The sequence below is a fragment of the Trematomus bernacchii genome, unplaced genomic scaffold (assembly GCF_902827165.1).
Source record: "Trematomus bernacchii unplaced genomic scaffold, fTreBer1.1, whole genome shotgun sequence".
NCBI classification, from domain to species: Eukaryota; Metazoa; Chordata; class Actinopteri; order Perciformes; family Nototheniidae; genus Trematomus; species Trematomus bernacchii.
The window spans coordinates 17,626,368-17,639,222 of record NW_022988043.1 but is presented as its reverse complement, the minus strand read 5'-3'; the positions used below and the strand labels follow the sequence as shown (position 1 = coordinate 17,639,222).

The window sequence follows — 12,855 nt, the reverse complement described above, 5'->3', positions numbered from 1 at the left end:
GCCTGCATGTGTCCCTGACAATAGGAATAATGGCAATATTTCTGCGAGTTTCTGGAGAATCAGTGCATCATGCCCTTTTCTAGACAAACTTAGAATCGACCACTTGACCCTGCTGTGATCAGTTGCGTTGGGCTGTTAACAGTGAAAGCACAGTGAACATGTGGCTGTGCATTGAGTTCACCTGCAGACAGCACAGAGGTCATTTCATTTCAGGTTGTGTCCCCCAGCTAGTATTTGTTAGGTTCTCATCAGAACCTGCTCTGCTCAGCTATCACAACAACATGCCAGAGCTAGATGGTCTGAGTATAAACAGTGTGCTTTCAATGAATCACCCTCTGGCTGTTACTCTGCATTCAACCCAATCCCTGTTTTCTGCCTGTGAGCTAGCTGCCCTGCATACTGAACCTCAGACTTTGTGGCACGGAAAACATTTCCTGTACACTCAGTGATCCTCTCTTTGCTATGAATGAGCGATGCTGAGTTGCATTATTATTGCATGTACAGTCACAAACAATGAGCGTGCTATTAGACCCCTTAGCCTTACACTGTGCTGAGTTTTTCCACAAAGGTCAGAGGGGATGGAAGGTATTCGTGTAGGATGCATGTCAAGAGTGGGACTAAACAGGCCTTTAGTGGCAGTCACACTAAGCTTTCTGCCGGGCAGCGGGCATTCTTCCTCCATCCCCTATCCCATGAGCCTCTGCTTCTGGGACAAAGTCCTCTTTGTATGCCCATGGCTCTTGGCTAGTGCACACAGAGCTTTGAAATTGCGTTTGAACGATGGGATTTTCATCTCTATCCCTCCTTTTCGTGCTTGCTCTCACCCCTCTTTGCTTTCACTCTGCTCTGAGTCTCACCCCCTAACCCTTCTCACCCACCCTCCCACCTTTTGTAATATCACCAACAAGGTGCTTGTGTCCAGCTTGAATTTTCTGGACAGGCAACATCAGTTTTTCCCTAACAATTTAAATATTTATCTTGGATAACATTTTGACCGTGTGCCTCCCTACACTGTACTACAAGAACCTTAAGATAATTTCCTTTCAAATTTTATTCTAATATTTCAAATGTTCACATATTTTATTGTGTTTTATAGGTTTTTGTGCATGTAAATGGTCTGCAAAGGCTAAAATCCCAAAGTTCCCTCCAGAGGGAGTTTCTCTCCCACACACTCCCCCCCCCTGCCTGAAACACCTCAATTGGACTCCTTTGTTTACTTCTGCAGCATAGTGATCTTATTACGTAACACTCACGCTTCTATTGGCTAGCGCTCCAACACATTGTAGTTGATAGGCTGATGGGCTAAGGGGCGGGACATCTCTAAGCGCTTGACCAATCACAACAGAGCCGGCCAGCTAACCAATCAGAGCAGACTGGGCTCTGGTTTCAGACAGAGGGTGAAAAGAGGTGCTGCAGCACAGGCAGTATGAGAAAAATAAAGAGCTTTTTGAACATTAAAGCATGGAAACATGTCACAGTAGAGGCACTACATACAATTATGAACCAGAAGATGAACATTATATGGCCCCTTTAATTCTGCTGAGATTATGTATTTTCTTCATCAGGATGTCTTTACATTGATTTCATAGAGAAGAATGAAAATGTGTGTTTGTGGGTTATTTTATCATAATTATACTTTAATGACGCTATTAGTAAAGTTAAAAAACAACACAGCATTGCTGTTGCTGTATTCCTTTACTGCTTTTTTAATTAACTGCATGCCCATATAAGAAATACAGCAGTGACTCTCCTTGCAAGGCTTGCTTTTGTTTGCATGCAATTATCCCCATATAGATATTTAAAGCTTAATTAACTGTTTACTGTAATCAGCTTAAATGGCTGTGGTCATGAATGTCAGCTAAATGTGTGAAACGTACTTGTAAATTATTCTACCCAAGGTGTTATTAACAAGTAGTGTTGACTTAAGCTAGTTGTAGCCTGTGAAAAGTGTGTGTGTGTGTGTGTGTGTGTGTGTGTGTGTGTGTGTGTGTGTGTGTGTGTGTGTGTGTGTGTTTGCATGTGCCAGTAGACAGTTTGTCCCCCACCTAGTAATCTTCCAGCTGCTTGTCTGGCTCGTACCTGCTGCTATTATTGTGCCTGCCAAACACAATGGGGGGGGGACTGAAAGTCTTCAATCCCTTTAACCTTTTGACCACTGACTGCTGACTGATTGAATGAATGAATGAATGATTCACTCAATGTGGTTAGTGTTATAGTGCAGAAGTGTGTATGTAAATGTCTCAATTTCACCTTCAAGGGAAAGACCTGTTAAAGGGGCCCTATTATAATTAGTTTTTTCTTTCCATTCCTGTTGTGTGTTCTATAGGTGATATATAGGTATCAGTGACGTGCGGTGAGGTTCATGGCTGGTGAGGCACTGACTCTTTCAGAGTCAGATTTACAAATATTATAGCCTATGTTGACCTTAATCGAAATATTCTGTTATTTTCAAAAGCTTTTTTAGTCTGATGCTATGATTAATTTTAAACAGACCGATCAACAAAAGGATACCCAAAATCTAAATATTGGATTGTTCTTTCTAAGTAAGATCCCATTTTCATTACAAATGTGGTCTTACCTTGACTTGAAGATGAATATAAGTCCATGCTATCCTTCTGGACAACAATCTCTATTACTGTTTTGTAAAAGTCCTCCTTATCTTCCTGTAGTTTCAAAAGTCTAGTTTGTTGTTTGCGGTAGAATAACAGTAGCAACAAAAACCTGTGGGCTCACGTGCGCCCCCTTCAGTGCGGCAGAGGTTATGGCTGCCTCCCCTGGTGCTTTTTTCATTGCCGTTGTACGATGAGACCAGCGAGCCTAAATATCATATATACGTGAAATAAGTTATTTAGAGACTATGGATGGCGAGGATAAATGTAATAAAGGGATCTACAAACATTACATTGGTGACCTACAGTGAGATGGGAACAGGCATGCGCTTAGGGCCCGCTTTCCAGCCAGTTTCTGTGGGGTGACGCATTCTGAAGTGAGGCAGAGCTCATCTGTGCCTCACCTCACCCCACAGTAAATGGCTTGAGCGCGCTCACAAAATAAGTGGCCGCGCTAAATCAGTGCCCGCGCTCCAGCAAGTTACTGTGGGCTTACGTGAGGCAGAGCTCGTCCCTGCCTCACTTCTCATCGCTCCCGTAGCGGAGCTCGGCAAATTTGCTGATTTTGACTATAAAATGCGATTGGAATCATACAGAAATCACATTTACACAAGATCAGTGGAGACATTTTATTATTATTATTATTTAGTTTTTCTTTAATTGCTTTTCCGTTACATTGGAGTATGACTGGTGAGGCTCTGCCTCCCCTGCCTCCACTGACTGCATGTCGCTGATAGGTATGTATGCATGTAAACAGCAAAGGCTAAAACCCAGAGGGAGTTTCTCTCCCAAATACCCCTATGTATGCATGTAAACAGCAAAGGCTAAAACCCAGAGGGAGTTTCTCTCCTAAATATCCCTACCCCCCTACAGAATTGTACTCCTTCCGTAACATAGTGACATCACTACGTAACACTCCTGCATCTCTTGGCTTGCGCTCCAACAAATTGTACGTGAGTAAGGGGCACACATCTCTAAGTAGTTGACCAATCACAACAGAGCCCGCCAGCTAACCAATCAGAACAGACTGGGCTCTGGTTTCAGACAGAGGGTGAAAAGAGGTGCTGCAGCACAGGCAGTATGAGAAAAATAAAGAGCTTTTTGAACATTAAACATGTAACAGGTCACAGTAGAGACACTAAATACAAATTAAACCTGAAATTAACTCAAACGGGATCAAAGTTGTTTCTCTGTAATGCAGCTATTTTAAGGAATTCTTTATTTTTAGAGCATGGCATACATCCATTTCATCACATGGGTGGTCATTTTGCCACAACCTGCTTTTTTCTCTGGGCTTCTATGTCCAGATGAATAGTCCACAGGAAAAACGGATTTTATTAATCAACTCTCTGATGCCGCAGTATGAGTGAGCTGTTATGTAATCAGGAGGCTTTGTCACTCGCTTACATACAGATAGGTGTGCTTTTGTACTTGTGAGGACCTTCACTGACATAATGCATTCCTTAACCCTGAGCTCAACTATCACAACCACATGCTGGAACACGGCTGTGTCCGAAATCACTCACTCATTCATTTCTCCCTAATCAGTATTTATGTAGAGGACTTTATAGTGAACTCATTGCCAAATAAAAACACTTTTGGGCACTTGTCGCAAAATTAAGCCGTGCCAGATAGACAGTGGATCATCCATGACAAATATGGAAATGTGACAAATACATATCAAAATCTAAAGTTGCCTCTGAGAGAGATATTCTGAGTGATTTAATTCCCCTGGTAAGCATAGATGCATCGTATTTATCTATAACTTTTTTTGTGTCAGAGAGAACAGAGTAGCGTGGTATCTTGTTTTCAATCTGGGGGCAGTAGGTGTATTTTTCGAAACAATGCTTTGCTAAAATGATTTCATGCCTTCAGAGCAATACATGATTGTAGGCTATTATACATTATATAATGTACTATAGCTGGTTAGTGAACATTGTTGTAGACTACCTTTCATGAACTATTGTGGGATTTTAGTCAGTCCACCAAGTAGCGTATTATAATTCTCACCATACTAGTGAGTGGCAAAATCACTATTGAACCATATAAAATTTAAACTTAGCATATTTCTACACTCAGTTTTACATATAAGTAAATACAATGTAGAGATTTGTTAATGTTAACTAGCCAATATATGAGTGGTTTAAAGTATAGACTAAAAGATCATTTGAATTGCAGTCAACATGTCAGACCTGAAACCTGATTGAGTTTGATCAATCTAGTTTCATTTGATTGAAACTAGCAAAATATTCACAGGACTTTCAGCTCCAACTGAAAATTAAATGTATAAATAACTGATGCAAACCAATCTAGGGCCTTTCATTTGAGTTGAGCTATCATTATGTTATGAGGTACACCTGCACTTTAACATTTTTGCTGCTCATAAGACCTGATATCTGCTACCTGGACAATGTTGGAGTCACAGTTATAAACAGTACTAAAAAAATAATGTTTTCTCCCATCATGCAACATTTGCAAGACAAGCAACTTTTAAACATAAGGAGTTTAATTTCCTAAGCGGAGATGCCATCTTTAATTAATTTGAGCTTTTCACTAGTAAAACAAGCTCCAATGATTCCACTCACAATGGTGTTGTGTGGCTGTTTGCTAATGACAATAATCCTTGTGTACAGTGCTCTACACACATGGGTCTGCTTTCATGAAAGAGGGTAGTGATTGTTTGCGGGCTTCCTACTTGAAGTTCAAATATTGTTGCCACTTGTTGAAACGAGCTAAGATGGTGTCTACCATTGGCAACATGTTTGGATAGCACTAGTATAATTCATATATCAATCCTGTTGAAATTATGTTCTGTTGCTCTTTAAATATTCAAATGAGAAGACAAGGGGAAAGAAAGCCAAGCCTCTGCTGGAGAATAGGCCAGTTTGTGAACCATTTCCTAATTGTTAATGAGGGGCTCCAGGGCAGCTTGCCAAGGCTGGAGGGCCAATAGCGTAGGCCTATTTGAACAGTAAAGGGGGGGCAGAGAGGGAGAAGGGGCTAGCTGTGGGGACTCTGTCACTGAGGGGACCCCTAAACCCCATCGGCCCCCTCCTACCTGGTCCACAAAGTGCTGGAGCAGGCAGCTGAGAGTAACTGTCACTTCCACCCGGGGCTTTAATGAGGGTTCTGCTGCTGCTTTAGGACTCTGGTGAGCTTGTGTGGCTTACTATCTGAGGAGCAAACCCAGGGTCAGCTGATTTGGAGAGTTTAGAGGGGGGTCACCGAGTTATTAAAGATGTCCAACAACAACAATAACCAAGAGGAGAAGGAGGAAAAGGAAGAAGACACGGAAGAGAAAGGAGAGGACGTCATGGTGAAAATCCCCCCACCTCCATCTCCTCCTGAGGTCAACGAGAAGGGTCCGACTGAGGAGGACAAGCCGGACCCTAAACCCTTGCCCAACGGGCACCAATGCCAGCCTATGAACCGCAGTATTTTTCCTCTCTCCGCAGTTTCACCGGCAGCCGAGAGGATCCGCTTCATACTCGGTGAGGAAGATGATGGCCCGGCACCCCCTCAACTCTTCACGGAGTTGGATGAGCTGCTGTCGGTGGATGGACAGGAGATGGAGTGGAAGGAGACGGCCAGGTAAGGACCACAGTCTCACACTCAGGTTCAACAGAGCTGTCAGTGTTCCATTTTGAGGGACCCTCTTCATTTATTTGTACTCGATCATTTAAGAAATCACGAACTAAATTCTTGATGTCAATCTTATTTTGAAGAACATTTATTTTAATAAGTTCACTTCAAACATCGTTTGGAGCTTTGGATGTTTTTTTCAGTCACACCAGTGACTGAAGAAAGATTCTTGAACTTATTCTTACATCAGGGAATTTGCTGTCTGCATTGAATTGAAAAAGCGAGCACACAGGGTTCCCCAGGTTTCTCCTGTGTGGCCCACTAGTGGGAGAGAGATGGGCTCATTGTTTTATAAATCATTAGCTCTGGATGAGTGAAGCTCTCTCAGGGGGAAACTGGATCCCTGGGCTGGTGTTTGAGGCTCCACATGAGTTGATCTGTTATCCTAACCTCTGACCAATTGTACTGCTGAAAAAGTTACATTTTGGTTCACTCTTCGTCAAATGACTTGCAGCAGAATTGTACTGAAGAACTTAGCCAAGTTATGATGATGCATTTGTCCTGCCCCTGATGCACATTATGTGATTGATATTAGCTTGGTAAAACATTTGCTTAGATATACTTTAACTGCGTCACTATGTCAACATTCAAAAAGTTACATTAGAGCTTGACATTCAGGCAAAAATACAACACTTTAGGGATAGTATTTACCTTAGTTTTACCTGGATTGGATTAGATACACGTCAAAATGTAAATGAATTGAAAGTGCGTCATAGCATTTGACACTTTCGGCTTGAGAATAAGACTTCTGATCATGTAATGGCATCCATCTAGGAAAAAACCTAACTATCGAAAACAGACAAAATGTTGTTCATTGATTGATTCCCAGGTATGAGGTAGAATTGAGTGTCATATTTCCCAATGTACAATATTAATTATACAGGGTAACACAGTTACAAAAAATACATAAAACAAGTAGAAACTATCAAATAAGGTTAAAGGGAAAAATACAAGTTTTTTCTTCTCTAAAGGAGAAATTTCTCTGCAGTCAAGAGTTTCAACTGAAATACCACAATACAAGTGTACACAAAACAAATCTATTCAAGAGGATCAGCAGGACTGAAAAGGTTGAAATAAGAGGACAGTTCAACCCTTTAAATCATGTCAGTTACTTATTTAAAGCGTACATTGCTTATTAAAGTTGAAATAAATCCATCCTGCATCTTAATGTCAAAATTATTATTCTGCAAATAACTGCAGAGATTAAGACCCGTTCCAATGTCTCACCAAGTGCACTCTGTGGACCCAAAAGGAATAAAAGATCTCACAAGTGCTGGGTAGTGCTGGCTGTCTGCCAAGTGCAACTTTTGCAGCCAAGACTGGCCGAATAAAACCCTGGCATAAAGACAACTGCTCAGTACTAGTTTAGTTTCTCATCTCCCTGACTCTGAGGGAGGGGGGAATGGGAAGTGATTAAAGAGATACATGAAGGAGATAGAAATGACAGTGCTGCCTCTGGATTCAAAAACCTTTATCTGAAATTATTCTCACCTGTCTACCCGGTGTTCATCACACAACACATTTAATAATTAAAAAAAACATGAAATTAATTACAAAGAGGCAGTTTTGAAGTGTTATTATTAAAGTAGAAGGGGAATGTAGTCGTGGTGTAGTTTCACCATTTACAGTACTAGACCAAAATGCCTTAGAATGTATACACATTTGAAAATGTATCATCATATTTAAAAATGTGTTAAAAATGTTTTACATAATCTGTTTAATACTTGAACCCATACAAGATCATTTTAAGATATACTTTGGATGTTATTTCCAATAGTATATGGACAAACATGACACGTACATATATGCACTGCATTTGTGTCATATTTAATGTATTATGTGGTGAGTTTCCAGGTCATATTGGCTTCAACTCTATCAATCCAGCTTGCATTTACAGCTCCATACATGTAATATAACATACTTTTATTTGAATGGGAAATATATATAATATATATATATATATTTCCCATTCAAATAAAAGTAATATATATATATATAATATAATATATTAAAGGTCCCATGACATGCTTTTCCGGTTATTATCCGTTCCCTTGTGTGTTATGTAGCTTTTTATGTAAACGGTCTGCAAAGTCACAAACCCTCAAAGTACACCCTGTAGCGAGTAAAACTCTAACACAGAAAAGACCTGTCTATGCTGCCCCAGAACGCCTCGTTGGAGATTTTTCTTTTTCCATTTGTTTCTTCCGGGAACCAAGTGACGTAACGACGACCCAATGGACCCATTGGTCCAAATGGACCAATCCGCGGAGCCGCTACGTTACGTCCGCGGAGCCGTTACGTTACGTCCGCGGAACCGTTACGTTAAGTCCGCGGATTGGTCCAAATGGACCAATCCACAGACTTCCTCACACACACACACACTCAACCTTTTCTCAGCTGCAGCTCCGCGGATTTGTCAGCCTGAGACGGCGGGACGCGGCGAGGCTGCGAGTCTGTGTGTGAGCACACACACAGACTCACAGCCAGGCTGCAGGTGTCTGTGTGTGCTCGGGCTGGTTTCGGGCTGGGTTTCGCTGTGTCTCGCTGTCTCGCCGACCCCACGCAGCAACTAGGAAACCACACCAGTAAGCTAGCTCACACTGTCCGCAACGTCCCGCCAACACGGCACCCAGACCCCACACAGCATTCGCATCTGTTTGTCATTATTGGTGTCATTTTCTGGTTGCTAACAAATGCCATTGTAACACATAAACACTGATGTTCCGCTGTAACAGTGGTGGACTCATCAGAACAGAGTGGGCGAGCTGACCAATCAGAGCACACTGGGCTCACAGGGAGGGGGGTGCAGGAGCTCCAACAAGCCGTTTAGGCAGTGTTCAAATTACCCATTTGCTTTCGGGGGAGCCCTATGTTTTTTATTTATTTTTATTTTTTATAAAGGTGCACTCCGGTGGATTTTTCTGTGAGCGGCAGGGAGATCAATATACTGTACTTTTTGCCTCTTTGCATATCTCACATCCACATTTTTATGAAAAGCCATGGATACCTTTCATTCCACTCACTCCATCTTTTCTGTGTCCAGTTAAAAGGCAGTTCATGGGCATCGTCAGGTTCGCTAGTGCAGGTGGCACCGGCGGCTGTGGCCGTTGTTGAAGCCTCTTCAGGCTCCGCATCGGCAGGCCTCTCCCTCGGTGTGGAGCTGTCAAACTCGACCCTAACGCCGCTTACAGCCGGCCAACTAAAAGTTGTTCCGTTCACGTTGTCATTTTTAGACTCCTTCGCTTCTTTGCTTGTGAATCCAAAGCTGCGAGGCTTGGCTGTTTTCATTTCGCCATATTTTTATGACAAAGCCAGAGTTAAAAAAATATCAATATGAACATTTCAAATACTGCGCCGGCATCACCGCCGTAACCATAGCAACGTAAGTAGCGTAAAGAATGCAGCGCCGCCACATACAGATGGCAACACCCAGAAATATTCACAAATATAAAACAAATATTCAGAAACTGTAATGAACAATGACTATTATTTATTACAGAAACTCAACATTTATAATCTGTGTGACACAAATATGCACAATTTTTTTGGGCTCCCCCTATTTATCTCAAAGTTGGCCTTCAGGGGAGCACCCCCCTCTTTAGGGGAGCCAAGCTCCCCCTGGCTCCCCCCCATTTCGAACACTGCGTTTAGGACAGAGAGTGAATATACATGCTATACAGAGATGCTGTATGAGAAACCAATGTGAGTTTGGAAAATTGCGCAATATAAATCTATTCTAGTAGACCTCAACAATGGAATTATGATCAGTAGAAATGGCCATGACATGGGACCTTTAAACCCTGGAAAAACAAAAATATAAATCCTTACGCTAATACAGTAAAAACTGTTCATATGTTGTGTTATCCTGTATTGATACTTGATTTCACAAGGTCACCATCTGTAGGTTAGTTCATTATTCTTTAATGAGCTGAATTACACTTTCACATACTGTAAGTACTTAAAAGAATATGGCGTAAAAGATCACATCAAGCCCTGTTTAAATGATCTGTTACTGTATGTAGCTGTCTTCAGGTTCCCAGTTTAATCCTATCCTTTTTCTGCCCCTTTTCATTCCTCCAGGTGGATCAAGTTTGAGGAGAAGGTAGAGAAAGGAGGTGAACGCTGGAGTAAACCCCACGTGGCCACGCTGTCCTTACACAGCCTCTTTGAGCTGCGGACGTGCATAGAGAAGGGCACCATCATGCTGGACCTGGAAGCTTCCACTCTACCTCAGGTTGTTGGTAAGTTGGCTAGAGTTGGTGTTTTCTCAGTACTTGACCATTATTAAAAGAGCACACATTTTTCATAAAAAGGTTCGGGGACTTGTAAGAGACTGATTGAAAACAGAAAACTTGAAATTCTTCATCCCCCTTTTAATGCTTCTTAATATAGAGTGCTTTCACGAGACTCTCCATGCTGTATGTCTTTCAAAGTCGTCATCATCAGTTTGTAACACAGGCTTTCTGTTGTAAATGTATCCCCTTCAAGCCCAAACCAAAATGACTCAATGTCTCGCAGACTTTTCAAAACTCTGCAAGACCCACAGAGGACATTACAGTTTACACAGGCAGAATACTACTGTTCATGACTACCACATTAATTTTAAAATATAGAATCTGGGGATTGCCCTTTTAATAGAAACACTATAGTCACCTAACGTCCTAACCATACCTAGAGCTCCACAGTAACCATTTAAAAAAACATTCATAGAAAATACATTTTATTGTCTCTTTAAAACAAAATCATTCTGCGAAAAATAATTGTGCCAAGGTTTTTTTAATGGCATATAATCACTCCAGTGAATAACAGAATTCTGCAACATGTTTTTTAGTAGTTTTAATGTGTATAAGTCTTTTTTTTAACTGTTACCCAATGACACAAGTGAAGGTCAGAAGAAAACTCGTCTGCCAGTTAGATTTTGTCTGCTCTGTGATGTACGATGTGTTGCGTGCAGGTTTATTGATTCCTGCGCATCACACAAGGGGCTCTGAGGATTTACTTCCTTCCTCTGTTTCGCTTTAAGTGAAACAAAAGGTCGCTTCCATAGTCGAGTCCATCCAACACTGTACTTTATGTTGGAACAGTGAGGAACTCAAATAGTAGTTTGTAAACGGACACACACTTCCTTATTTGAGGACAGCCAACCCTCTTCCTTTTTGTCTGCATGAAGGAGCAGGAGGAAGAGTTACCAGTTGCGAGTGATTAATGTGATCTAATTGAGAGCGCTGCACGGACTGAGCGGACACAGTGGAGCTGGGCCTCTTGCTTTGAGGCCGGCAGGCTTGACTGATGGGCCATTAACAGCGCTGCCCCTCCACAAGAAGAGGAACTCCCCGAGGCTCACCATTCAGGCTCCTGACCTTCTTTTTAAAAATAGCCAAGACCTTTTGATTGAGCCGTTTCATGATGCCAGGAAGACTTTCATACAGGAGCATTACAGTCTGGGTGGCACTAATTAAAGCCTTGCAAAAGTGAAGGGACTTTTTATGTCGCCTCACGCATTTGCTTTGTGTTGTTACTAAATTAAGACTCCCGAAGGCTGCACGAAGGGAAGAAATAGACCTATTATGATAGGGAAGAACAGAGGATCTACATTTTGGGCAGCATGTGCATGTATCACAAAGTGTTTGTTTTGTATTCATTTGTATTTTTGGCAATTCAATTCAAATCTTAATGTCTATGTTGCATATAAAGTCAGTTGACATGAGGCTTTGCTGGTGTTTTTCCCCCCCTGCAAGTTGAATAAATGTAGGTTTTTACGACAAAATAAGCAATTACAAGACAATTCTAGTTTTTGGCGGGTCTAATTATACAGTTGTCAAATCTTAAAAACAGTGGTTACACTTTCTTCCCTCCAGAAAAAGAGTGAAATCATCGTTCCTCACCCTCTTCTTTCCCTCTCCCCTCTCTGCACCTTCAGAGCTGATCACAGACAACCAAATACAGATCGGCCAGCTGAAGCCAGAGCTGAAGGACAAAGTGATGTACACGTTGCTCCGGAGACATCGCCACCAGACCAAGAAGTCCAACCTGCGCTCTCTGGCTGACATCGGGAAGACGGTCTCCAGTGCAAGTAGGCTGTTTTCCAACCAGGAAAACGGTAATACTGATGCCAGTGTGGTGCAGTCTTCTTTTCTTTTTAAATGGTGTAAAGGAAACTAAATCAGCTACTTTACTCCTATAATTAAATAAGCTTTAGTGACCCGAACCCTTAGTTAAATATAGTTTTTTCTATTGTCACTCAAGTTATAATGGGTGTGTAGTTTGTTTTTATTATAGACCTGATCAAAAAAAATATCGACCCTTGAACTTTATTTTGAAATAATCTTATTTATGCTAATATAGTAAAGGATGGAAGGCGTTTTTTATATAACACATTTCAACAGAAGGAGATCCTTAGTGTTTTACAAAAAGAAAAAAGATTTATGACATTAAAACATTATAATATTACATTTTTATATTTCTTAAAAGCCAAGGAAATACAAATAAAACAAGCTAAATAAGAATAAGATAGTTATACAATACAATAGTCACTGAACGCTGCTTCTTCACCATACTTTCTCACCAAACTATTTACAACATTTCTCATTCAACTAGAAAAATT

At 41.3% G+C, this 12,855-nt stretch overlaps 1 protein-coding gene across 1 annotated transcript in view; it reads left to right on the top strand.

The window, feature by feature from the left end:
• Positions 1–12,855, top strand: part of slc4a4a (solute carrier family 4 member 4a) — a 69,247-nt gene that overhangs the window by 22,603 nt on the left and 33,789 nt on the right. Inside the window, 3 exon segments of the mRNA XM_034118336.1 lie at positions 6,065–6,200; positions 10,332–10,492; positions 12,172–12,324. Coding sequence (XP_033974227.1) covers positions 6,065–6,200; positions 10,332–10,492; positions 12,172–12,324 — 450 coding nt within the window.